The 27,410-nt window shown below is 41.3% G+C and overlaps 2 protein-coding genes across 7 annotated transcripts; one reads left to right on the top strand and one right to left on the bottom strand.

The window, feature by feature from the left end:
* Positions 1-917: 917 nt before the first annotated feature.
* eps15l1a (epidermal growth factor receptor pathway substrate 15-like 1a) lies at positions 918-22,365 on the top strand. 6 transcript variants are annotated; one of them, XM_029000699.1, is made up of 27 exons: positions 919-1,104; positions 2,621-2,662; positions 2,798-2,887; positions 2,968-3,015; positions 3,090-3,185; positions 3,278-3,343; positions 3,418-3,543; positions 3,638-3,697; positions 3,931-4,173; positions 4,326-4,483; positions 4,574-4,730; positions 4,889-4,933; positions 6,035-6,120; positions 6,799-6,831; positions 6,953-7,025; positions 7,104-7,265; positions 7,973-8,170; positions 9,247-9,411; positions 10,942-11,047; positions 11,224-11,274; positions 11,658-11,794; positions 11,903-11,963; positions 12,826-12,908; positions 13,031-13,121; positions 15,904-16,109; positions 19,175-19,192; positions 20,135-22,365. In XM_029000699.1, exons 1-27 carry the CDS (start codon positions 1,078-1,080, stop codon positions 20,279-20,281), a joined length of 2,775 nt encoding a protein of 924 aa, XP_028856532.1. In that variant the 5' UTR covers positions 919-1,077; the 3' UTR covers positions 20,282-22,365. The 6 variants fall into 6 exon arrangements, with proteins under 6 accessions (XP_028856533.1, XP_028856532.1, XP_028856535.1 ...); XM_029000700.1 differs by lacking the exon at positions 19,175-19,192 and having other exon boundaries at positions 918-1,104; XM_029000701.1 differs by lacking the exon at positions 6,799-6,831 and having other exon boundaries at positions 920-1,104.
* Positions 22,366-24,653: 2,288 nt separating this feature from the next.
* Positions 24,654-26,815, bottom strand: klf2a (Kruppel like factor 2a). Its single transcript, XM_029000905.1, has 3 exons — positions 26,497-26,815; positions 25,615-26,395; positions 24,654-25,469 (listed from the first exon to the last, which is right to left on the bottom strand). Exons 1-3 carry the CDS (start codon positions 26,566-26,568, stop codon positions 25,294-25,296), a joined length of 1,029 nt encoding a protein of 342 aa, XP_028856738.1. The 5' UTR covers positions 26,569-26,815; the 3' UTR covers positions 24,654-25,293.
* Positions 26,816-27,410: the final 595 nt, after the last annotated feature.

The following is a 27,410-nucleotide window of genomic DNA, read 5'->3' as shown; positions in this document are numbered from 1 at the left end:
TGGTGTAGCGCTGTAGTACTGTAGTGGTGTAGCGCTGTAATACTGTAGTGGTATAGCACTGTAATACTGTAGTGGTGTAGCGCTGTAATACTGTAGTGGTATAGCGCTGTACTACTGTAGTGGTGTAGCGCTGTAGTACTGTAGTGGTGTAGCGCTGTAGTACTGTAGTGGTGTAGCGCTGTAATACTGTAGTGGTATAGCACTGTAATACTGTAGTGGTGTAGCGCTGTAATACTCTAGTGGTGTAGCGCTGTAGTACTGTAGTGGTGTAGCGCTGTAATACTGTAGTGGTATAGTGCTGTAATACTGTAGTGGTGTAGTACTGTAGTGGTGTAACGCTGTAATACTGTAGTGGTGTAGTACTGTAGGGGTGTATCGCTGTACTACTGTAGTGGTATAGCGCTGTAATACTGTAGTGGTGTAGCGCTGTAATACTGTAGTGGTATAGCGCTGTACTACTGTAGTGGTGTACGCTGTAGTACTGTAGTGGTGTAGCGCTGTAATACTGTAGTGGTATAGCGCTGTAATACTGTAGTGGTGTAGCGCTGTAATACTGTAGTGGTGTAGCGCTGTAGTACTGTAGTGGTATAGCGCTGTACTACTGTAGTGGTATAGCGCTGTAATACTGTAGTGGTGTAGCGCTGTAATACTGTAGTGGTGTAGCGCTGTAATACTGTAGTGGTATAGCGCTGTAATACTGTAGTGGTGTAGCGCTGTAGTACTGTAGTGGTGTAGCGCTGTAATACTGTAGTGGTGTAGCGCTGTAATACTGTAGTGGTATAGCGCTGTAGTACTGTAGTGGTGTAGCGCTGTAGTACTGTAGTGGCGTAGCGCTGTAATACTGTAGTGGCGTAGCGCTGTAATACTGTAGTGGTGTAGCGCTGTAATACTGTAGTGGTGTAGCGCTGTAATACTGTAGTGGTGTAGCGCTGTAATACTGTAGTGGTATAGCGCTGTAATACTGTAGTGGTGTAGCGCTGTAGTACTGTACCACGGTGTCCCTGTGGCTTAATCCTGAATGACAGCGTCCGCTTGGGGGTGTTGGAGGGTGTCCGTGTTCCCGCAGCAACAGGGAAGATGGCAGCCCTCACATCTCTCACTCAGGTACGGCCACGGAACGCTTTCGTTGCGAAAACGGGCGAACGCCGGATGGCTGGCGCCTCTGAACCCGCACACGGAGGCCGGGGTGGTCTTTAAAGGGGGTTCTTGGCGCGTGTTCCGGGCTGCTGGGAGATAAATGGTCGAGGCCTAATTTTGTTAACGCTAATCTCAGGAATACCGTTAGTTCACCAGCCCCGGCTGTGTGCGCCGGATATCCACTTTTTTTCGCTCAGTTACTATGTTATGCGCAAGATGCGTCTAGCAATCTTGGGGAAATGGTTACAGTTTAGGTGTTTTTTTTTTGTCTTTTTTTTTTTTTTTTACACTAACGCGTATTTTGCGCGAAAGATGCTGCGCGATATTGTGCGTTTGGTGGCTAGTTTGAAAGCCTTCACGTCACATCTGTTCCTGCAGCCAGTTATCTCCGGCTAGCTGGTCCACCCAGGCTAACGCGAATAACGCGAAACTAGCCGCAAAGAGCTTCGGCCTGCAGCCGACGACGCGACGAGGTGTAGTATTAGTGAATATTAGTGTGGACACGGTGTCGCAAACTACACCGGCGCGTAACGCAATTTGCTGGTAGCGTTAGTGGTGATGTTGGTGCTAGCTAACTGCATTAGCTGATGGCTAGGGGTGCGAGACGGACATGCAGCGTCCTGCACCGTTATCTCGTGGCGAATTGCGAGAGTGGACGTTGGACAAGGTTTTGGGGGACATTTTACCACCAGCACACCGTCCAGCGTGACACAGGGAATCACAACGGTTTATTTGTGTGTTATTGATGACTTATAAAAAAAACAAAAACCTTGGAATTAACCCAATGCTATCAGACATTGCAGCATCACTTGTCACCAATACATACAGTACAGGCTAAAAGTTTGTACACACCTTCTCATTCAATTTGTTTTCTTTAATTTCATGACAATTTAGATTCTCGCTGAAGGCATCGAAACCATGAATGAACACATGGGGAGTTATGTACTTAACAAATAAAGGTGGAATAAGTGAAAACGTGTTTTATATTCTAGTTTCTTTGCTCTGATTACTGCTTTACACACGATGAGCTTCAAGAGGTCGTCACCTGAAATGAGTTCCCAGAGGTGTTTAGCACTTGTTGGCCCCTTTGCCTTCACTCTGCGGTCCGGCTCACCCCAAACCATCTGGATTGGGTTCAGGTCCGGTGACTGTGGAGGCCAGGTCTCCACTTTTTTGTTAAGTACATAACTCCACATGTGTTCATTCATAGTTTTGATGCCTTCAGCGAGAATCTACCAACGTAAATGGTCATGAAAATAAAGAAAACACATTCAATGAGAAGGTGTGTCCAAACCTTTTTTGCAGTGGTAACAAGAGTACTTAAATATGCAGTTTAAATAATGTGCAAGAGTGTCTTGAGTGGGTAAGTGTCAGTGTGTCCTGATATGTGCAGATACATCTAAAAAACGTCCACTTAATCAGTAGGTCAAGGTCAGATATAAAAGTGTTTATTGTTCTGACTTCAGCTTTTGTCCTTGCATAGTTGCCTAGTGGGAACCCTGTGTATGAAAATTTCTACAGACAGGTAAGTTTTTTTAAATTAATGGGATGAGTTGGTGTCACCAACAAATGCAAATCTGCAATGAAGAGGATCAGCATGCTCTGATTGTCCCATGCCATTAAAAATATATTAAAAGTTTAACATGCACTACTCCCAAAGATTGATCCGGGGAACACAGGGAGAGTGGGGCCTACAGAAGCTGCCTTGTTTCTAAAGAAATCAGGGCTTCCTGACATAACCCTTGGAAAGGTGGGTTTTGCATTCATTGGGAATGAGCATTTTTACAGCCATATTGCATATTTGTGGTGACTCGATAAATATGTCTGCAGATCTGGGATTTAGCAGATCCAGATGGGAAAGGTTTCTTGGACAAACAGGTAAATCATGCAATCCTCATTCTGTAAATGGTTCTACTATTTTTCATGTTGACAACACAAATGATTTCCACCAGGGATTTTATGTTGCTTTGCGGTTGGTGGCATGTGCACAGAGCGGCCACGATGTTAGTCTTGTCAGCCTAAACCTCACCGTTCCTCCCCCCAAATTTGTGAGTGTCTCTTTAAAGATTATTATTATAATGTGTTGTTATTCTGTAGATTACACTTAAGCCTTGATTTTCATGTTGCTTTTGTCTCACAGAAGGACACCAGCAGTCCATCACTTGGCACAGTATCTTCTTCAAGTGACACCCATTGGGCTGTTAGGGTGAGTTGTTCATAGAACTGTTTATGGCAATGGGTTTGATATATGAGCATGATGAATTTTTTCACTTTTTTTAGCCTGAAGAAAAGAGCAAATTTGATGGGATATTTGAAAGCCTTGTTCCTGTAAATGGACTACTCTCTGGAGAGAAGGTTAAACCTGTTTTAATAAATTCTAAATTACCCCTGGATGTACTAGGAAAGGTACAAATTTGTTTAAATCTATACATTTATGTTTGGTTATTTTGACTGAAGCATCTTGCCAAAAACATTTGATGTTTTTTTCGTTTGAATCAAGGTTTGGGACCTCAGTGACATTGATAAAGATGGGCATCTGGACAGAGATGAGTTTGCAGTGGTAAGCATGTGACTAAAGCAGTATGCATTATGTTTTAATCTTTTAGTTTACCCACTTATAGAGGAACTTTCATTCACTAATTAGAGGGCAGGCATCCAGGATTAACGGATGGTTCAATTTCTCATCCTTGATGGTTGGAATTGTGGTTGGAGATGTCTGCCTGATGGATAATTAAGATTTTTTTATTGACCATGTCAGAAAAAAATATAAAATACTCCTCTTTGGACATGCAGGCCATGCACCTGGTGTATCGTGCCCTGGAGAAGGAACCGGTACCTTCTGTTCTGCCGTCCTCGCTCATCCCTCCCTCTAAAAGAAAGAGGTCGGTGGGTTCGCTCCCCGGATCGGTACCCATGCTGCCTGCTAGCCCGCCACCTCCAAAGGACAGCCTACGCTCCACCCCCTCCCATGGCAGCATGAACTCTCTCAACAGTGCAGGCAGTCTGTCACCTAAGCATACTCTGAAGTCCTCACAGGTACGAAGCTGTGTGATAAAATTAACTGATTATAATGGAAATACTTGATGTTTACACACATGTTTAAAATAGCATTCAAGGCACTGATATTCATACAGTGAGCATGTATGGAATTGTCAGGGTGTTTGAATTAACAATTATGTTTCTTTTAGCATTCGGTTAATTGGGTAGTCCCAGCAGCAGATAGAGGGCGCTATGATGACATCTTCCTGAAAACCGATGCAGATCTTGATGGGTTTGTCAGTGGTCAAGAAGTGAAAGAGATCTTCATACAATCAGGACTTTCTCAGAATGTCCTGGCACATATATGGTAAATAGGACTGTTTAAAGCCTGTGTGATGGAAAAAGGTTTTAAGGTTAGTGTAAAATTTGTGAGCTTTACATGTCACTCCCATTGCAGGGCTTTGGCTGACACTAGGCAAATGGGAAAGTTGACAAGAGAGCAGTTCTCCCTTGCAATGCATTTCATCCAACAGAAAGTCATCAAAGGCATAGATCCTCCACAGGCACTAACAGCGGACATGATTCCTCCATCGGAACGAGGCACCCCTGTACTGGTGTGTAGCACCACAATGTGATATGTCATATTATATGAGATAAGATTCTGTAAAACATATTTGCAGAATTGCAGTGATATACGCAGCGTGACCAACAGCTTCAGTGTATCAGCTTTTATGCCTAAAAACCTGCTAAAGAGTGATCATGTTTCCTTTAGGGTCTCTCAGGGTACATGACACCAGTGGGATCTGAAATGCGGCGTGTAAGTTGCATTCTTCTTTTTTTTTTACTTCATTGTCAAAGAAGTATTGGCTTATGTGAAACATATGTTTCTCATGTGATTCATTCCTGTTAATCATGAAAAAAATTGTTAAATCCTTTCTTTGCTCATATAAAAAGTGGTTTTGTCCTTTAACCTCCTCTAGAGGGCAGTAGTAGCTTTTGTATTTGAGAAATTATTTTGGGAAATTATCTGTTAGCTTTCTATCGTGTTTTGCTGCACTTTGCAACAGACTTTTCACATGTCAACAAATATGGCAAATATTGTCTTGCGAACATGATTTGTTTTGAATATACTAGACAATGTGTTCTGCTTGGTTGGATGCTTCCTACCCCATTTGTAATCCAACCCCACTGTCCAGCGCAGATTCACTGCCCCAACACACATGATCCAGCTCATTAGATCATTTTCCAGCACTGCATTAACTGCATCAGTTGTGTTAGGCAACAGAAACCTGAAACTGTGCCGGACAGCTGGACCCAGGGAACGAGTTGTAGAACCCTGCTGTTCTACATTAGGGTTCTTCCAATTATGGTCTTTAGTGATCTGTTTACCTCTCATGGACTTTAGTCAGTGATGATGATGCATTCAAATAATATTTTTGGACAAAATGTGTACTTTAACACACACTCAAGGGCCTACATTTGAAGAACCCAATCACTGTCATTACTTTTCATGTGCAGAAAAATATCAACTGCAGTCTTATGAGAAACATTTTCCTGTCCTTTTTTGTCCTAATTTCTATGCTGCTGATGGTCCTATGTATTTTTCTGTATCAGGCAATTATGTTCAAGTTCTGGGTATGTAAGTTGCGAACAACAAATGCTTTCTGTGTTTTGTAAGGTATCCTCATTTGAAAAGCATTTGTGAACACTGCAAGTCAGTGCTGTGAATGGTGGTGTGAACTGATTTCCTGCTGTCTGCCATTATGAAGATGGAGACTCAAACCTTGTTCTTTTGAACTCTGTTCTCCTTTGTGGTGGCACCCGTATGTCCCTCTTTCCTCTGTCTTGGGTGTCTCCCTTGGCACATATTCCTCTGTGGCACCAGTGCCTGACGGAGCATCTCTCTTCTCCCTCACAGGATAGCTCCAGCTCTGTGGGATCAGGGGAGTTTACTGGCATCAAGGAGCTAGATGACATCAGTCAGGAGATAGCTCAGCTGCAGAGGTAACTTCAGCTGCCTCTCAGTATTTAATTGTCCTTTTAGTGTTCATTAATAATGGATCATTTACTAGAAGAGAGTGCTTTGACACACACTGAGTGAACTCATCACGCAGGCCATTGCTATTTCTAGAGCCACGTACCTCATAAAACTAATACTATTAGGTGATTATATGTGAATCTTGTACACTTGAGCAGTTTATTCTTGTTATCTTTATTCCTATGAATATTGGGTATAACTTGCATAATATGTTCTAGTCACTTTTATTAATTAGGAAAATCCATATTTATTATCACTTTTAATGAATAGCTTTGATTTCAGTGAATATCTTTTGTCCTTGAATTCTTGGCACATTTTGTCTGCTCTGGTCTTTTCCACAACATCTTTCATTGTACTTACGCGCCTCCTCCTTTTTAGCTATTTTGTGTTCCCCTGAGTGTTTGTGTGTGTCTGCTGCTTTTTAAACTGGTTGCTTAGTAGATTCCTGGTTACAAAATGCACACATTTTACACATGTATACGCAAGGTAACGTAGGACATAAGTGGTGGTGGAATAGTCTTTCCCTTGAGCCTCTCATTTGCAGTCACCCACTGCATAACCTCCTAGTCCCCTCGTGCCATTCCCTTCTTGTGTGTTTTTTATGGATCTTTTGTTTTCATTACTTACTCTACATGCTGCATCAGCACGCTTGCTTTTACACACTGGGAGATGCTAAGGTAATCTTCTGGATATCACACACTCATCTCTTTATTTTATTCCTTTTTTTGTTTCTTGTGGAGGAGGCACATAATGGACATTTTTTCAGGACATTTGTTCTAATTACTTTTTTTTTCGCAGAGAGAAATACACTTTGGAACAAGACATTAGAGATGCAGAAGAAGCCATCAGAATGAAAACCACAGAAGTTCAGGTGACTGAACTTACTGACTGAAAAGTACATTTAGGCTGAGCTAGTAGTAGTACTAAATTACATTTATATGTGCTGAAGGAGATGCAGAACGATCTAGACAGGGAGACCTGCAGTCTACAGGAACTGGAGGCCCAGAAACAGGATGCTCAGGACCGTCTGGAGGAAATGGACCAGCAGAAAGCCAAGCTGGAGGATATGCTCAACGATGTCAGGCAGAAGTGTCAGGAGGAGTCCCAAATGGTATGTAGGATGCCCACTCTTATTCCCACTCCTAATAAATCAATGCACACATCAGAAACTTCATCCTTATAACTCTAACACACCTGTGCGAAAGCCGATAAATGGACTAAATCCCAATGTGTGAACCCAACTAGTGTATCATGATCAAAAACTTACTGATATTAGAAATATAGAAAACTGTACAAAGTAAATGTTTCATATTTGACATAATTATTGTTTTTTATTATATCTAATAATATATTTACATATAATATATTATTATATGTTTTATTATATATGTTATTACAATTGTATATAATTCTATCATGATATGCATATATGTTACTTTCTTTAAGATAAGATTAAGATAAGATAAGATAGGATAAGATAAGATGATCCTTTATTAGTCCCACAAGTGGGATGTGGGACAACAGAACTACAGAACTCTTCTGCATTGTATAATTCTTAACTTTCATCAGACCTACACTGAAATTAGTGTATGTCTGATGAAAGTTAAGAATTATACAATACAGAAGAGTTCTGTAGGTCTGAAGTTCTGTAGCTCTGCTAGTCAGATGAGAAATGCATCAACACAACGACTAGCCATCTTTATTAATGAAATATATAAAGATGATCAATGCTAAAGTGCTGTCTATAGAACTACTGATGAGTGAATAAATATGCACCAAAGTGATTGGTAAATCTGTAAAGATTCCCCTCTGCTGCAGATATCCTCCTTGCAGACCCAGATCCATTCACAGGAGTCGGACCTGCAGAGCCAGGAGGAAGAGCTGGAGCGGGCTAAAACTGACCTGAGCCGGCTGCAGCAGGAGGAGAGCCAACTGGAGCAGAGCCTTCAAGCAGGCAAGATCCAGCTGGAGACCATCATCAAGTCTTTGAAGGCCACACAGGATGAGATCAATCAGGTGACTGTCACTGTTCGGTGGTCGATGACAAAAGGCACTTGTTTTAAGTTAATGTGAATTGCAATCTTCCACCAATAAGATGGACTGTTATTAGCATCTCTAGGTTTTAGACTAGCATTTGTACATTTAGTATCTTTAGCTAATGCCATGTTTTACCTGTCACTAGGTGGAGATATAGTGTTCTTTCACAGTTTAATTATTCCGTTGATCTACAAAAACTATGCTAAATTCCAATAAGTAGTTGAAGGCTTGTGGATGTTAAAACTTTTTGTGTTGCATCACATGTCTTGCTGTGTAAAAATGCAAACGCTTGTCCTGAACAAGCCTACCGCCCCTGCTACTGTGTGTTTCTGAATTACATATAGTTCTTGACCACAAGCATGGATTTGAACAAGTGGTAGACGTTCTATGCCGACTGAGACAATCCTTGTCTGCTCAGTGTCCGTTCACATTGGGGAAAAAAAGGTCAATAAAAACTTTATTGTACCATATAAAGAAGCACAGCTAAAGTAGGGAGTAGGAATCTGGAGCTAGTCAGAACACATCATCACTGGGGTTAAAAGGTCATGAATGTTAATCTCCATTGATTGAATTATTTTTTGGAAAGTATTGTCTTCAGATTAAAAGTAGCTTCAAAATCTTCCTGTGGAATGATTCCACTGCAGCTTTAAGTGAATATTTATGCTTATTTATCATGATGAGCTTCACACAGTGGACAAAATCATTAAAATAACCAAGCTTGTTTAAATTTTATCTCTACTGTTACCTATTTTCCAATCTCTATAGCTGTGATTAATTGTGTGAGGGTGAATGCATTACATAAAATGGTGAATTCCATCATCCATCATCAGGACATTAATTTTTGTTGCCCAGGTGATACTTCAGACTGTGTTTGCATGTGTGCAATCCACTTGTGTACACAGGTAGTTTCATGTAATCATAGCTAATTGTGCTGTGTCAATGACACTTAACCCTGAGTTGCTCCAGGGGAACTGTCCCTGTAACTACTGATTGTAAGTCATTCTGGATAAAATGTAAATTGTTTTTTTTTTTCTCCACCCTGATCTGTTTTGTAGGCTCGCAGCAAGTTGTCTCAGATCCAGGACAGCCAGCAGGAGATGACCAAGAGCATTGAGCAATACAACAGCACTCTGAACGGCACTCATGGGGGCAGCATGACCAATCTGGCTGACATGAGCGAGGGATTCCCAGAGAAGGAGAATGGAGGATTTAGTGTCATGGTGAGGAAGTCCAAAGATGTGTGGCCTTATCATGTGAGACATTATTGCTGAGATCAAATGAGGACACCATATCTTGGTTTAAGGAAGAGAATATTTCAAGAATTTATAAAGAGGGTGTTGAAAGTGTCGATTGCATGAGCGATAGTTGTAATGTTTATATTAATATTTTTATTGTAGTCAAGAGATTTATATAACAATGCAATTTAAGTTGGTCTTCTAGTCTGGCGGTCATTTCTGAACTTGAAAATTTCCCCCATGACCATGTTTCTAACACAACAAAGAATCAAGCATTTTGGCATATTTCTGTTCTTTTTATTAAAACCTCTTTATGTTAAACATGTCCAGCGCCTGTGTCTTTCCCCATTCCCAACATGGCATGACAGCATCTGAGTGGAATGCTAGTCAAAAAAAAAAGTTTTCATGAATCTCCAGCCAAAATGGAGCAATACCAGAAGATATGGAAGTGATTTGCATTATCAGATCCACATAATATCCAGCGGTTTTTTTTGTTGAGGCATGATAAAAAAAAAAGAAATTCCAGCCAAATTCTTACCATGTAGTTGAACATGTTGTGGTCCACTGTAGGTTACATAGATTTTTCCATTCTTCCTTCAAAATGGTCATATTCCCTTTTTTCTCTATTTATGTTGTGTTATCAGGCTTTGCTTGGTGGAGACTATCATACATTCTAGATAGAATCCATATGTATATACTTGAATTACATGCCAGCAGAAAAAGGTCTGCCATTCCTTTAACTCCCTCCTTCATTAGTCCCTTTAGATTTCGATTAGTTGTAAAACGTTTTAAATAGCTACCTCCACAATGAAGCAATCACAAGTTGACAGCTAATTGTGGACATGTAGACATCATTTCCTTGCTCTGCTTTTCGTAATGTAATGTCTTCCTTGCTTGACTTGAATGCAGCAGGTAGCCTGGCACAGTGTTTATTCTGACCTTTTTCCTTGTTTCTAAAAAACGTCTTGTGCTCAGTAATCAATTGTTAATTCTGAAGGGACCCCTGGCTGAGTAGAGTGCAGCAAATGGGAGTGGTTAATTAATAAAACCAGGAGGTGCTTAATTAAACATAACATTTTGAGTTTTCATAGTGAGGGCTGCCCGGCACGTGAAGGCTAGTTTTGGGAAACCTGATTCCTTGAAGGCCATTAGAGAATGTTTCTAGTTTTTTCCATGTGAACAGCTGATTCTCAAACTAACATTTGCAAATTTGCAGAGGAATGAAAATGAGCCCCACATTTTTAAACTGAAATTTAATCTGACGCTCTCAGAACGGAAAGGTGTTTTATGGTACAGACTGGCTTTGTTTAGACTATTTTGCCTAGCGTTAGACTTAATACGTTCATAATAGGTCCATAATTTTTCACAGATGTTTTGTGCAGATGTTTCACACTAAACAAATAAAGAAATTGATTTGAATCTTTAAATTGTTTTTATTGCAATATAGGTTTTGTTGTTGCAGTAATTGAATTATATTTTAATGACCAAACGTCATAGATTATTCTATTTTTCTAGGCGGATCCTTTTAAAGTGAAGACATCTGTATTTAATAATAACCCCCAGGAAATGCATGCAGACCCATTCCACTCAGAGGATCCCTTCAAAACAGACCCTTTCAAAGGTGAGACTTTGTGCCTCATCTGTAAAGCTGCTCATTATGCAGCATCCTCAGATTTAAATTATGCCGTTTGATACTTTATGATTTGATGATTTTCAAAAAATAGTTTATAATAACTAGATAATTCACTCAGCTGCAATCTCTGTTTCTGTGCTTTGAGTATAATTTTTCTCTTTTAGGTGATCCTTTCCAGAATGATCCTTTTGCAAAGCAGCCACCCACCACCACAGGTAATGCAATAAGTATGTATGAATTTGTAGATTAAGAGAAGAGACAAGTTCAATGACACTTTTGTAATATCTGCAATGAATGAAGCAGGCAATTAATGCAAACACAAGTCTCACAGTCCTCTCTTGTGGTAACTCAAAACTGTAAGGCTCATTTTAATATGTAACAACAGAGAAATCAACTCACATGACAAGGACCCTGCGTTTCTATACATGTACACTGGTGAGACAGGCCAAAAACAGAGAACCATTTAGGGGTCTGAGTTACAGATGACAGGGTGGGGATGTCACAACATTCCTCAACAAATGATCCATTGATTTAAAATAAATCAATATTCTTTGGAAAGGTTTTTATTTATGTGAAGTTTTCTACCTTTTTTTTCCAGATCCTTTTGGAGGTGACCCTTTTAAAGAAAGTGACCCCTTCAAGACTACGTCAGAAGACTTTTTCAAAAAACCTGTTAAAGCTGATCCTTTTGCCCCTTCTGATCCCTTCAACAAGAGTTCCACTCTTCCCTCAAAGGTGAAATCTGGATGTGCATGTTTTAGTATGTCTTACTGAGCCATTGCCCTGTTTATTACTGCTCTGACCTTTCTTCTCTGTCTGATCCTCTTCCACTCTTTTAAACAGACTTGTCACTTCACAAGTGGGGACCCATTTACCTCCACCAGCCCCAAAACAAGAGGCGCAGGTACATACATAAATGGATATATGGATAGAAAGCCTGTGTGTTTGTGTGCATGAGTAATATATTAAATAATATACTTCACAGATAGATTTGATACCCACACCCTGTCTGCATATAAACACAGATGTTTCAAAAGCAGATGTGTGAAAAAGCTGTGAAAAGTACCCATGTCACACCTTCATTTTCAGCCCACTCATAGTATGACACAAACGCTGTGTTTTTTTTCCTCATGTGTTTTTGCCCTGAATTAAAATCTTTTTAAAAAAAAAGATGTGTAGGTATGTAACCTACACGAACCTCAAACCATACATGTGCACGTGACAATGTGAATATACCCAGAATGACAACATAAAATGAGAATGAAAGTAAAACAGTTTTACACAAAATATCAAATTTGAATCTGTCAACACTGAAAGTAAGGTTCAGTCTCCTCCAATTCATTTGCTCCATAATCTGGACAGCACAAACACAATCCCAGTATCCTGGGGACCTTAGCTTCTACTAAAGCAAACATGTAGATGGATTCAGTGCTTTTATTCGAGAATTATTTAACACAAAAGCCTTCTCTAGGCATTTATCATTGATTCATGTTGCAGAGTCATCATTGGGTCAACAATTTGTGGAATATGTTCCTCAGGGGGCCAGGTGACTGTCCACAGTCCACAGTCACCTACTAGTGCAGGGAAATCATTTGAAATTAGATAGGTCCAATTACAGCCAATTACATGTCATCCTCATTTGAGTTCATGTTATCTAGCTCTCTTTCAGTTCAGTTCAGTTTCAATTCAGTCACTTAGCTGTTCTGCTCACACCATATAAAACTGTTTATACATTTAATCAGAATAGGAATTAATTTGTTTTTCAGATCTTTTTGGTACACTCGACCCCTTTGGAAGTAGCTCATTTGGCAGCAACAGTGGATTTGCAGACTTTAGTCAGATGTCAAAGGTAAAGGCCAGACTTCATGTGACTGGTTTGTGTGACTAGTATCAGATATATGCATTTAGCCCTTGATATAATCTTATTATTATAATCTAGTTAAGGGCTCCTTGTTTTTATGTGTTGAACAGGGCTTTGCAGATGATCCATTCAGCAGAAAACAGGATACGCCTGCACTTCCACCCAAGAAAACAGTACCACCTAGACCTAAGCCCCCTAGTGGTAAGTTGTTTAGACATTTCCTGAACATAAAGACCCACATGAACTCATACACCCCATAGACTATTGGTACCATCAGTTATAGCATGTCCTGTTTCTGATACACTGTTAGGGTGCAGTTTGGTGGGGTTAGTGACTGGCAGCTTTGTGATGAATAGAATGTAACTGTTGGTTACACCCTCTCATGTAAAATGTACTCTTCTCGGTAGTTCAAGGAAAGTGTCTTAAAGTTGAGATGCAGCTATTTGGTACATGGCTGTGTTAAAGCTGTTAGGCTACCTTTTTTTGTTGTGGGCACAGATCATGTTCCTGAAGCACATTTTGTAGCACAATTTGGGGTGTTTTGGCCATGTGTGGGAATAGCTACAACACAAATGAGATTTCGTCTCTGGTGAATTGAAAGTGAAAGTGAAAAGTGAAAGTGAATTGATTGTCATTGTCAGCACAGCACACGGTGACACAACAAAATGTGTCCTCTGCTTTTGACAATCACCCTTGGTGAGCAGTGAGCAGCCATGACAGGTGCCCGGGGAGCAGTGTGTGCGGACGGTGCTTTGCTCAGTGGCACCTTGGTGGATTGGGATTCAAACTGGCAACCTTCTGATTACAGGGCTGATTACTTCCTTAACATCTAGGCCACCACTGCCCCTATATTAAGTAAATATTCAGTAAAACTTCTTTTAGGAGATTATTTTTTCATCCCAGATCCTGTTCCTTGTCTTCCTGTCTCTTCCAGCTCGCCTTCTAACTTGTTTTGTAATGTTACAGCTATTTCACCCTGACCGTAGTTAGATATCAAGGCATTTGAAGGCCATAGTTTTAACGGAGGATTACATCTGGATGTCTGGATGAGTACAGCACAGCTGTAACATTGTAGCAGCATTAACAGCACAGAATCTCCAGAAACTTGGAGAAAAACACAAAGTGGGGATTTAAAATGTACCTTAGATGGTCAAAACACTCCCTTTGTCTGCCTTTGCTGACGACATTTGAGGTGAGGCACTGCAGTTACCTTGCATATTTATTATGTGTTTTATGTTTATATGGTGAATATGTGGGACTAGATTTCAGAATAAAAATAACCACTTCTATGTAGAAGACGGGTTCTAGATATGTTTAATATTCCATCATATTTGAAGAAGATCTGTGGTTAGTGAGCACTCTCGATGTGCTGATACCACGCCCACCCATTCCCACTTCCTCTTCTGCTCTCTGTGTTTTTTGTGATATAATGTAAGTGTGCATGCATGCACAGTTGCGAGCTCTGTCATTTCATAGAGTTTTGACCCCACACCATGACCTATTTATCTTCTTTTCTTTGCTTAGCTTGAACACATTATTTGCTGCCTGTAAATGTCTAGTTAACATTATTTACATTTTTGGATTGTAGTTTGTATGTATGTAGTTTCTCCATGTGTGTGTATACACGCATTAATATTGTGTATTTAAGAAAATAATGTTCTAATACAATTTTTTATTTAATTTCTTTCTTTTTGTTTGGTTTTGCCTTTGCCACACTGGTTATAAACTATGACCCTGACAGCCACAGTGACAACCAGACTTCCTTGACTCAAACCTACCTTTCTTACACTGTGCTGCAGTGAGAATTGCACAAATGGCAAATTTCTGCTGATGCTGTTTCATAGCAGGGCGTAGCACATTTTGTGGTTACGTGTGCTATTTACTGAAAGAAGAGAAGTGATTGCCAGGATGCACAGTTGGTGTTACCGAGGCATTGTGAGTGTATACACTATACAGCAGTGTGGTAAACACCTCTAGCAGAATGTGAAACCTTCCCACGACTTTAACTGCTCGAACCACCAAAGCTATATGTGTATATTTATCACATATTTAATTCTATTTTTCTGTTGAACTGCATATGCATATATGCTGATTTCAGTTGTAAAGTGGTAGATGTGTGGCTTTTTTCTTTTTTGTTTTACTCTGAACAGTACGCCTTGTGTGGCTTTGGTGCACCACAAGCCTGGTAGTGTATGTACCATGAAAAAGTATTGTCTTTTTCTGCTTTGTTTCTTAAAAAAATGACAATGGTTTTATTATTAGATTTACTGTAAAAAAAAAAAGTGTCAAATCTTTCTTGTGTGTAAATGACACTATTGAACGTCTATGTTTCAATTATGCAGATTTATGTACGCTTAGGTTTTGACAAGGGTGACGTGGATATTATTAAATAATTATAACTATTAGTCTTGAGCATCCCCATAGTTGAAAACCAGAACCTGCAGTAGGGTCTACAGTCGCTGAAGAATCTCAGGGTCTTCTTTGAGAGAGAGTAAAAACATTAGCTATCTTCAGCGATACTGAGATCGGGTAAGAAATAGCAGGGCTAAAAGCGAAGTCATGCATAGTTCTTGCTTGGCAAATCCCCCAGTGTCATCAGGTAAGCAGTGTGCATGAGTGTGCCAAAAGTCCTCCAAGGCACTGCGTGTCAGACTCGTTTACAGAAATTGCCCCTCAACTTGCAATTGCAAGAATTGGGTATCATGTGGTATTTTTTTTATGTGTATTACAAATTGGCACTGGAAACAATAAGCATGTTGTTGTTCTGAAACCATTGTGTCTTTGTTTTTGGAGGAAGATGCAGGTTTTATACAGCAGTGCATTTATTACCATTTATCATGTTATCATATTTCTCACTAAAATGCAGCCTCCCATCTGTTAATAACTTTCCAGTTCCACATGAGAACACAGCTTTTTTTTATCAATTTGTCATTTTATTGGAAAATGGCTGGAGAGTGAAATAGTTTATCTCTAATTTTTTCAGGTAAGAGTACTCCTGTAAACTTACCTGGATCGGTGGAAACAGCCAAGTCAAGTGATCCTTTCCAGGCCTTCACCACTGATGCCAGTGACCCGTTTCAGGCTAAAAAGGGGGTCGGAGACCCATTTAGTGGCAAAGATCCTTTTGCTCCATCTTCCTCAAGTAAAGCTTCTAAAGACTCTTCCTTGGGTTTTGCAGACTTCAGCTCTGTAAGTTGAGCTCAGTGATACTCTTCTCTGTCCAGTCCACCCTTTTCTGCTGTCTGCTTACAGTGACCATGCCCTAACCCAGTTCCAGCAGAAAACACCATCAGCTTCTGTACCTCTCTGCTGTGCCTCATGCTGGCTACTTCTCATTCTAAAGACCTTGTTTCTTTCGTGTAAGTGTGGTGTAGACAGACCTGTGACCCCAAGTTTACTACACAGAGATTATTGGCAATTACAACTATTTGTGGTTGGCTAACTGATCCTTTGTGATACAAGATGTTACACACACCCAGATCTCTCCATTTCTATCATCTCACTGCTCCGTGTTTGAGCTTCAGCAGTTTTTGTGTGTGATATACAATAATGGCAAAAGTTAAATAGTTACACAGGCTGTGTACATAAAATCGTGATACGGTAATATAAGCATATTCAGAGTAAAGTGTTCCATTTGAAAATCTGCAAAAAAATGGACTTCCCCAAAATGACCTCTATTGGTTCAGTTTTTTGAACATGTTCCAAACTGTAGTGGAATGTTGGAATTTAAACAATTTTTTTGGCTTTATATGTGGTATTTTTAAAAGTAACGTTCATTGTGTATCTAAAATGTTGATTCTGTACACCCAAATTCGAAAAACAGGCCAAAAAATTATAGCAAGCTGCTGACACCCTACTGAAGAGTCACATGAGTCAAGATGCAAGAGTGTTTCTCCAGTGTAGCCAGACGTTGGCAGACAAATTCTTACATTCAACTTATTTTTGCTGAATCCCTGCAATATTTGAGAACCACTGTCATTTAGCTTAATTTATTTTTTATACATTTCCCAGTTAATGAACTTACACTGCCTGTTACAGAATACTATACAGTTTTTGAGTTGCAAAGAACAATCATTTTGATTACTGTGTTGGCCTGAATATCGGTAGATGGCACCAAATACGTTTTTTTGTAATATGATTTTTTTTTTGTCCTTCATGGCACTGGGTCTTGTGGACCAAAGATAGTCAACTGGTAAACTGGAATGCAGTCAGTTCTTCACCACACTGCCTGTTCTTATGGACACAAAACAGTAAAGTTTTTTACTTGTTTTTTGTTCTTTCCTCCTCACTACTCTTTCCTTATCCACAACCACCCTGCTAAATTGTGCTAGTGATGATCCAGGCAGGTGTGTTCAAGAAGGGGCTTCTGTGTGCCCGTCTTAGGAGCCATAAAGTTCCTCTGTTGGTGTACATATTACATGTGGTGGAACCCATTGCTTGTAGATCAGTGTGTTGAACTGAAGAACCAGCTCCTTTCCCCACTTTAGTCTGGCTGGTCAGGAAGTGTACCACTATGGCTGCAATGCTTAGGAATGGTAGGGCAGTGCTGCATGCTCTTGGCAGAACAAAGGGAGTTGTCTAGGGCCAAGGTTAGAGGTTTAGAGGTTGTTGCATTGGACAGCTTTGTAATCTTATTGGTGCATTGTTCCATCGGGCATTCTCAGTTGTGTCTGGAAAAGCAAAAGAAGGAATGAAATATAGCAGGCTGTTATTCTAGTAGAATACTGCTGGGGTGGATATTTTTTTGGCTTGTTCAAATGAGCTGGTTCTCATATGCTGGACTATGATCTTCATGGTTTTGGCTTTGGCCTGTTGTTTATTTTGACTGGGACATGACCTGACAGTGTATTTATAGTTTTTCGAAAATGGGGTAATAAAAAATTACAATGGAGTTTGTGCGAAAATTATTTAATTGAAAGTTTAGGGGTTCAGAGTATGGTCCTGAAAGCATTCTGCTGAATATGATTTCTCACAATATTCATAAACAGTTATAAGATTCCAGTTGCATGGTTCCAGCTTAGCCTTTACACAAAACATTAAGTAGGGTCCCCTGTATATGGTCACTTTTATTTCCCCTTCCCATGAGCATGTAGCCTACCATCCTTGCTCACTGTGCCATCCTTGCTCACTGTAGACAAACCCTTCCCATAAGGGAACTGGACAGACAGAAGATGGAAAAATAATCTACATGTTGTCTGGACTCTTCTTTCATGACGTTCATTCTTTGGGTCATCAGCTGTAGCTGAATGTTAAAGGCCCATATAGGGCATACACTTCATTTATGGCTTACACTGAATGCTTAGGGTCTTTCATTGCAGTATTAACTCTCAGTTTTGAGTTTCATGTGACTATTGTGTTCTATAGTGTCCAACAGATACAGTTATGTAATTATTATTATCATTATTATTATTATAGGTATACTGTATCATCTGTGCCCATTTTTGTCTTCTGTTGTTATCCTAGACAACACTGGGGCATGGAGCTTGCTATTCCTTACACTTTTGACTTGACTTGTTACCACACAATTCTGTCTGTTTACAGAGATAACTGCAAATGTAATGTATAACTCAATCAATAAATTCAATTTCATTATGTTCCGAACATTTGTTTTTACTTGAGAAGGCTAGATTTAACAAGGTTTGGTATTTTTTCATTGTTAGTCTGTGCAAACTACATACATTTTTAAATACCCTTTCAGTAAAAAACAAGATTGGTCAGCACTTGGGGTTTGTCTACATGTGACTTAAAATCCCTCAAGTATTCAAATAATGAAATAATTGCACTGTCAAATCTAGGGTGGCTAAGCTGGTTCTCTGATTTATGCAGTGTGGATTCTTTCATTATATTTCATGATTCTCACATCCAGAGAGACTTATAGTCATAATGCCTAAATACAGACATGTCAATGTTGACACTGGGATCAAGTGGGTTTTAAACCTGCAACTTTTTGGTCATCTTTGTGGTCCATGTGTGGCAACCACTTGGCTTCTACCACATATCTTATGCTCCCTTGGCATAGGTAGACACTCTCTCTGACTGTCCTGAAACAGATTCACACTATTCTCTACCTTTGTTTCACCTGCTTTTTGCCTGTCATCATTGCATTTTCACTTTACGTTTCATTTATCCGTCATTTGTGTACTTTATCCAACAAGAGTCCCTGTACTGTGTATGTACTATTAAATTTCTGTTTATGATGATGTGGGAGAGAGCCATGGTTTATATTTGTTTTGTAACATTCTTTTCCCTCACAGGGCCCCAAAGGAGTCAAGGTAAGATTTCTGGAATTGTATGCTTAACACAATATGATTTTTTTTTTTTAGAATACACTTCAAATTATGGATTACAAAACACTATGCATATTGACTACTTTTAGTTCACATAGCGAGATGTGAATTGTTTTAGCTGTTTTATTAAAAAATTATTAATAATAGTTTGCCATATTATATGAGAAATTAATGCTTCTGTAATCCTTTATTGCTACAAGTAAAACCTGCAGTCATGTGTATACATTTGAAGATACATGCTAATTAGCTATAATATACAATATTAAATCTGTATTTAATACACAATATTTAATCTGTAGAAACTAGTGACCGAATGCCTCTCCAGATTTCTTTATTAAAATTCTTATTTAAGCCATACATTTAGTAACACATCTTAGGTTTTATTCTTGAATCTTAAAGGTGCAATGGGTCCAAACATAATCGATTAACTTTTAAGTGAACAACAATGACACCCGTATTTTCTCATATGGAAGGGGGGAAGGACCATTGTGCTATGCACGATGGAGACTACTGCTGACAACCTGTTAATAACTAGGGTGGTGGGACAGTCTCAGGGTGAAACTTAAGGCAGTGCTGACCCTACAGTGACTGGGCATCTCCTCTCGGGGTGCATGGAAGGGTTACACGCCTCTGCTAGCTGGGTTACATGGTACACTCAGCATAGATGCCTTTCACATAACATCATATCTGTTCTTCCCATTCCACAAATTGCACCTTTAAGTAAGTTTTTGTAAAAACTGTGTGGAACGGACAGTGTTGTCTGGTGATGTATTTGTATATTCTTAAAGTGAATGTGTTTCTGTGTGTTGGTTGAACGTTGTTCTGTGACTGGGTGTGAGTGTAGGAGAGACACCCTGACCCAGTGTGCTGTTGCCAGGCTGGGTAATGGGGCCATGGTGAATGGGGCTGTTTTTTGTCTCCCTACAGTTTGGGAATGAGGCGCAGCAGATGGAGTGGGCCAAGCGTGAGAGTGAACGGGCGGAGAGGGAGCGGCTAAAGAGGCTTCGGCAGCAGGAACAGGAGGACCTGGAGCTGGCCATCGCCCTCAGCAAAGCTGAAATGTCTAACGCGTGACCCTTGAAAGGCTAGGTTTCCCATACCCCACTCACCACTAACAGTCAACCAGTGAAGAAACATACCATTAAAAAATTATAACATAGAACCTCAGGGTTTCAGGGAGTTGTTCATTGGTGTGAGAGGCATGATGGTAAGGACTCACCTGAGTGAATCTTATTGTGGGGTGAGTTAGTCTAACAATCATAATGTGTCTTTTTTGTTATTTTAATTTAATGTGATATATAGCAAAACAGTTAACCTGTGTTTTGTTAATAAACTAATGCACTGCACATGCACTCCATAACCTGCCATGTCCAATGGCAATTTATTTTATTTAAAGAAATTGAGATGTGTGTGGGTGAGAATGTGTGTCTTTCAGGTCAGTATGATTGTTGGCTTGTGATGAAGTGCATGGACCCTCACACTGGACTCATTACAGTAAATGCAGAATGTCAAAAAGGGAATGCATTTTGTTTAGGATCATAAATGTAAAATATGTTACTGTCATATGCAGAACCAAGGTATCTAGCGTCACTGGTCTAGTAGCAGGGATTATGACCTTTGAACGTGTTGTTTGCTACGACTAGAAAATCTGTGGCCAATTTTAGGTTCCAAGTTGAGATGAACAAATCAGTGGACTACATAAAACACATAACCTCAGCTTAGCTACTAGGACAAAACCTTGTATTTTCTGAGTATCAATTAGGTATAATTTAATTTATTTGCATTAGACCCAGCAGTTTATGAGAGAATCAATCTGACACCATAGTTTCTGATTAAAAACATAAGGATGTATATGGATGTATAATGATTGTTACGTGACCAAGCAAGGATTTATTACACTTTTAGGTTTGTAGCTGAGCTGTATTCAGTTGCCAGTATTTATTACGTTAGCATATGTCAGAATGGGTGTGCAGTGCTAACAATTGAGAACAATTGAACTGGTCTTTTAAAGTGCTTAAACCTTTTTATTGCTGTTGGCACTTGATGGAACAAACCCGCTGATCAAAATTTACCGTAACGTATACACCAAAAAGTAAATTTTTGGTATTTGTCTATTTCTGTTTGTGATGGATATGCCCTGTGCTGTGAGAACCCAAATTTCAATAGAATCTTTAATGTCTCCTTTTGCATTGACTAAAGTGGTCTAGCTTCAATCATTAATGTGTAGTGTTTGAAAGTGTGTAGTGTTTGAAAGGGAGAGATGCTCAGTGTGTACAGTGATTCTGGCAGCAGTATTCAAAGCATTTAGGTGTCAAGTGACAAAATACTTGATTAACTTTCCTGATTATTGAACAAGTTCTTAATAATTCTGTTCTGTTAGCTTCCTTGGTACAGAAAGTTTGCAAGTTGGTGCTTCTGCTCTGCCCCTGTACATATCTGAGTTCATGTCCATCTCCATTACTAATAAATCTTGTGGTGTTTTAATCACAAGTAGATGTTTTAAAAGTCATAATGCCAACACTCCTCAGTCTTCTCATTCTGTAGATCTTTTAGCTCTTAATGGACGCCACTGAACATTTCTGACATTCAACACTAATGTATTTGAAAGGAGTCTGGAAGAACCCACATTAATGTTTTAACGCTTAGTGCTCTTTATTGGCTGAGCATCAGTTTGCTGGGATTGGCCATTCCAAATCCCATATCATGTGACTGTCTGCTAACCCTTGTTGTATCATCAGCTGTTTTCATGTTTAATGGTGGCATCCCTTGTGCTGTCTGTCTTTGATACCTCCATGGTGCAATAGCTCATAAATATATATATAAATATATATGTAAAGATCATATTTTGATTATTTCTTAAATTCCGTTTCGCATTTTTAGAAGAGAAGAAACCTGAAACTGAATGCATTCCTTTATGCCTGCCTTTATCTCCATTGTAGATATAAAAAAAAAAAACTGTCGTACTGAAATGCTTAATGTATACATAAACCTTGTATATTATGTCTGTTGTGTCTGTCTTATAAAAAAACGTGTAACTTGAAACCTTTGGAGGAATTTTGACTACATACGTAGCCATAAAGCTTGTATCTCCTTTAAGATGTTCATGCTCAGTGTGTGACCATTGTTCAATAGAATAAAAAACATTTCAGGTAATAAAAGTGTGTCACTCGTTTGATGAATATAAATACTCTGTAAGGTGTTCAGACTGTAGACGCTGGTTCTGGTGATTCTGGTCATTTAACCCAAGTCAGTGAGGAATGTTAACTTTCCAAGTGTAAAATAACAGGAAATTCCTGAGTAGCTTTTCATTTGCTTTGCATTTTAATGCTAGTATGTAAATCCTGAGGATATTGCCGCCTCGTGTAAAAATAAACTCACCCCGAGCCCTTTATTCTTTGCTCTCTCCTGCGTACATGTAGCCGCGATAAAGGCTTTTACAGTTAAACTTCAAGTGGCTCGTTGGAACATGCATGCTAGGCATACCTACAGACAGTAAATGTTAGGGTGATTTAGGAGGGGCCTGCCTGGTATCTGAGATGAGATTTGAAATGGGGGACGTTCATGAGTGGAAAAAAGTAAAAACACTTAAGCATGTTACAGCGTAATCAATCCGACGTTGAGAAACAGCAGACGTGCGGAGCGGGGACCCCCGAACGAAGGGAGTGGGGCTCTCGGCAGAGTAATGCTGCCCCGGGGACGTTGTGGTATAGATGAGAAATTTCATGTTTTCCAACAGGACTGTCAGGAAAGGCATGCCGCTTAATGTGATCCAGATGGACCCACTCCCCTTGCCCTGTCACAGTGTTATTATAATTTTTTTTAAAATACGTTCCTCATTCTCCGTCTCCTATTGCTTCTGTAGTGGGGGGAGGGAAGCGTGTGATTTCGTGTGTGTTTAAGTTCAAGGTTATTGTTTATTCCCCATGTCTTGTTTTACTCTACGCCTCTTGAGTCTTCTTGACTTGGATTCACCACAGAATGTGTGATGATCCACAAAAGCCACATGACTTAACGCTGGTGCTTTAGCTTTAAGCCGAGCTGATGAGGTGTCGACCACAGTTTTTGCACAGGAGACACTAGATTGGTTCCTGAGCGGTTCGTGTGATTGTCGTGGTTGGTGCCACTCCTGTGCAGAGATGGTTGGCCTAATGCACCACAACACTCACCTTGGAGGAGTTCAAAAGCCAGCGCCTCTGAGCGGGAGGATGAACGCGGTGCTGCGTTCTCAAGTGTGAATGGGCTTGTTTTTGTAGAAGGGTGACGCCTTTCTTGCAGGATTGCAGGTTTGATGTGTGTAAAATGACACGGAAGTTATGTTTTTGTTGCAAAGAGCATTTTCTCACCATGCAAGATGATAACCAGTTGCTCAGTGAAGACCAATTTGATGTCTACAGGTTGCCAGATCGGTGGAGCGCGGCGCGATCCCGCATTTCCGTTGTGTTAATAAAACTGCTTAATCCTCAGCAGATTCCAGTGCAATTCCAGCAGATGGCATGCTTATTCCATCGCCCTCTCCCTGTCAGTCCCGAAGGAATCCCCGCTAACTGCCTCGGAGCTGTACCTAATTAGAAGCTGTTAAGTTGTTTGTAGCTATTGAAATGGCAGAAATGTGACCTGCTCTGAGCTGCTCATTTATTACAATTTCCCTAAAAACAAATAACCACCAGCACCAGGGTCAGCAGAGCTGTTATTTATTAAGGCGCGCAGTTTAAGATTCAGTCTTTTGAGCGGGGTTCTGTCCGTAGAAGAGTCTGCTTCAGCACTGCACTCTGCACAATAGAAGGCTTCGTTTTCACAGACGCCAGAAAGCCACTTTCACACAATCTCATTAACATGCTTCCTCACCTCAAAGTGCAGAACTGAGCATCTTCAGTTGATGTCCTAATGGTGTGCATCTCTTCACGAAGAGTCAAGAAAACACGCTTGTTGCATGGTTGGGCCTGCACTGAACATATGATTCTGAAGAAGTTCCATTAACAGGTTAAACTTTGTTGGTGAAGCGCTGGGTTCTTAAATTCTCTTTTATTCACTTTCAACCATTTGAGACCGCAAATGGATCCTTTGTTTGTCTTTATTGCAAAGGGATTCGGTCATGTGACCCAAATATACTGACTGGTTATCCCTTATTAAGAGGTAGACGACCCAGAATGTGATGTCTTTTGTGCCCTGTGTCCTTTCTTCACTGTTTCCATTATGTCTCTTTATTTTTGGAAACCGAGGCAGGGATTTGCTTCTTCAAACTGTGGTGTACCCCCGTTCCCAGACGTCCCTATATTCAGCAACAGCTATGTAAATATGATGTTTGTATCTGGGGTTTTTTTTTGCCACAGGACTTTGGCAGTGGCACCTATGCATCTGGAGAACGTTAACGTGACCCATTTGAGCTGCTGACCGGCTGCAGCTTCGTGAGCACTGCGTTGGTCGACCCAAAAAAGCAACCGACATAAACAGTTCAGTCAAGTTTATTATGTACACTATAGTACAATATATACACTCATAAATTATTTACACATCACATGACTTCACACTCAAAACAAGTTCACCTAGTCCTCAAGATGTCAGGGCTTGAGCTTGGGACAGTCTAGAAAGCTTTTTTTTTTTCTTTTCTTAAATCACATTTGTTACAAAGACCCTGATTTACAATGTTATTATGTAGAATGATGCACACAAATAACATTTGCTTCAAGCTTTGGTAAATTGTAAGGCAGTTTTAGTACAAAACGTTGTCTCAAAGCTTATCTGTTGTGCAGTTTACGGTCTAAATAAAACGCCATCGAAGAGGAATGGCACTCATGGGATGTAAATAATATCGTTTAAAATAAGGCACTGAGATGATAAATATCCACATCTTTTTTTTGTTGTTGTTTCCAGTTGTGTTTTAAGGACCAGCCCATTAGTAAAATATCATATATATAGATTTTTTTTTAATATTTAAAAAAAGTTACGTATAAAAAGTAGTACCAGCTACAGTTCCTGTGTAGTAGTAGATAATGTCAAGTTTATCGGCGACTTGTCTTTGTTTATGGCCGGCTAGGTTTAAATAAAAGTGGGATTGGGGAAGCTTGTCCTGGATGGGCCCGGGTGGCTCACATGTGCCTCTTCATGTGCAGCGCCAGGTGGTCGGACCTGGAGAAGGCCCGCTCGCACAGGTGGCACTGGAAGGGCCGGTGTCCGGTGTGCTTGCGGAAGTGGCGGGTGAGCTCGTCGGACCGGGCGAACTTCCAGCCGCAGCCTTCCCAGCTGCAGTGGTAGGGCTTCTCACCTGCACGGATCAGAAGGCAGGGTGGTAAGCGGAGTGCAACACACACACGCACACACACACACACACACACACACACACACACACACACACACACACACACACACACAGGACCCCAAGCAGCACCAAGTGCGTCAGATCGCCTCACCTGTATGCGTGCGGTGGTGCGCCTTCAGATGCGAGCTCTTGGTGTACGTCTTCTCGCACCCGGCGAACGTGCACGTGTGCGTGGCCGTCCGCTTCCTCGGCCAGGCGCGCCGCCCGCGCTTGGGCTTCGCGTCGAGCATCTCGAGTGGGGACGACGGCGGGGTGAGCAGGACCCGCGGGCCGCCGGGCGCCTCGCAGGCGGGGTAGTGGTGCGCGCTCTGGAAGGGCATCTGGAAGCCCACGGCGGCCTGGTAGGTCTGTGGAAACGTGACGGGGTGGCGCATGTGGGGCTGGCAGTCGGAGCTCATCAGGTCGTCGGGGCTGAGCGGAGGGGTCATGCTCCCGGCCCCCTGGGGGGAGTTGGCCAGTCTGGGCTGCTCGAAGGAGCGCATGCACGACACGTTGCCCTCTTGCTTGATTTTGGGCACCATCCCCATCGCGGGTCCGTACGAGTCCAGACTCTCCACTTTAACGCAGTCCACGACGTCCGGACCGGGGAAAGCGGAGCGGACAAAGAACCTCCCCTGGATGCTGGGCGGCGGCGGGCAGTAGCCGGGGTCCAGCTCTGGCCTCAGCAGCTCCGCCATCAGGCTGGCGCCGTACGCCGGGGCGGGGCTGTCCAGTTCGGGGACGGGGAAGGCGTACTCGGCCGCCGCTCCCGGCGCCGAGCCGGTCGTGTTCGCGAGAATAAACTCCAAGTCCAGGTACTTGTCCAGGTCCTCGTCGTCCGGTCGGCCGTCCATGGGGTGCATGGACCTGTCCATCATTTCGTCTTTCCACCGCTGCCAGAAACAAAGCCAGCAAATGTCACCACTGCGCATTTCAATTCACTCGTGTTCTTTTTTTTTAGAATGTTACAATCATATATTAGCGTTGTACTTACGTTGTCCCAACATTTCTCCTTTTGTAAAGCGAAAGTTGAGATTGACGGCAGCATCGTCGCATTTAGCGCCATTTAAAGTTCGTAAAATAGCGCGTCCCTTTTTCTTTTTTGGTTTTTAGATTATTATTTGGAGAAAAAAATAAAGCAGACGAATCGTTTCGGCGGCGCGAACCTCCGACCTTTATAATACTCCGACGCCGGCGCTGGACCAATTGTGCGCGGCGGAGGAAACGCGTTCAGGATGGAGGGAGCGCGGTGCTCGGCCCCTTCCACCCCCTAAATTTAGCCCGGGTATATAACGCGGCTCCGGACAACGCTGGCCGGCTGCACGCCTAGGCGGGCTTCTTAAATCTTCCCGAGGCGCGCCGCGGCCCCGCCCCCCGCGCAGCGTGACGCACGTCCGAAGCCCCGCCCACCCACACACAACGAGAGAGAGAGAGAGAGAGAGAGAGAGAGAGAGAGAGTTCCAACCTGGCAGAACATTTGTGGTGAATGGAGCCAACATGTATTCCATACTACAAATATTTGGATTTGTTTTGCAGTTATCAGTCCCCAGAGTTCTGAGCTTGCGCGCTGTTATATGTGTTTTAGGCTGATTAATTCAATAATTCATTCAATTTTTAAATATTATGGAGCAGGGAGTTAAAATATCTTCTGTTTCTGTGCTTGTGAATAAAGCCAAACTTATGAGTGTCTCACGAGGAGCACATTTATCTACCGATGAAAATGTGCTGAGAACTCGCTGCGCTTTCACTTTATTTTCACTTTCTCATTCAGCCGAGATGCACCGAGGTTTCACAACTCGCCGTGTTCATGAGCAACACATCTGGTCCTCCCCAAGGACATCGTCACACCGCTGTCTTCTGTGCTGACACCGGTTGGCACACATAAGGGGAACTGCCACCATCGGCAGT

Source organism: Denticeps clupeoides, chromosome 13, assembly GCF_900700375.1.
Source record: "Denticeps clupeoides chromosome 13, fDenClu1.1, whole genome shotgun sequence".
NCBI lineage: Eukaryota > Metazoa > Chordata > Actinopteri > Clupeiformes > Denticipitidae > Denticeps > Denticeps clupeoides.
Note: the sequence above shows the minus strand (reverse complement) of the source record. Positions and strands in the feature narration are given on the sequence as shown.

Bases quoted from the DNA above. Each gene is read 5' to 3' on its own strand.
- eps15l1a (XM_029000699.1), top strand. From the start codon at position 1,078: ATGGCAGCCCTCACATCTCTCACTCAG. The intron at 6,832-6,952 runs GTAATCTTCTGG...TTTTTTTCGCAG, and splicing joins ACACACTGGGAGATGCTAAG to AGAGAAATACACTTTGGAAC. The intron at 8,171-9,246 runs GTGACTGTCACT...TCTGTTTTGTAG, and splicing joins CACAGGATGAGATCAATCAG to GCTCGCAGCAAGTTGTCTCA.
- klf2a (XM_029000905.1), bottom strand. From the start codon at position 26,568: ATGGCGCTAAATGCGACGATGCTGCCGTCAATCTCAACTTTCGCTTTA. The intron at 26,396-26,496 runs GTAAGTACAACG...TGTTTCTGGCAG, and splicing joins AGGAGAAATGTTGGGACAAC to CGGTGGAAAGACGAAATGAT. The intron at 25,470-25,614 runs GTGAGGCGATCT...TGATCCGTGCAG, and splicing joins GCACCACCGCACGCATACAG to GTGAGAAGCCCTACCACTGC.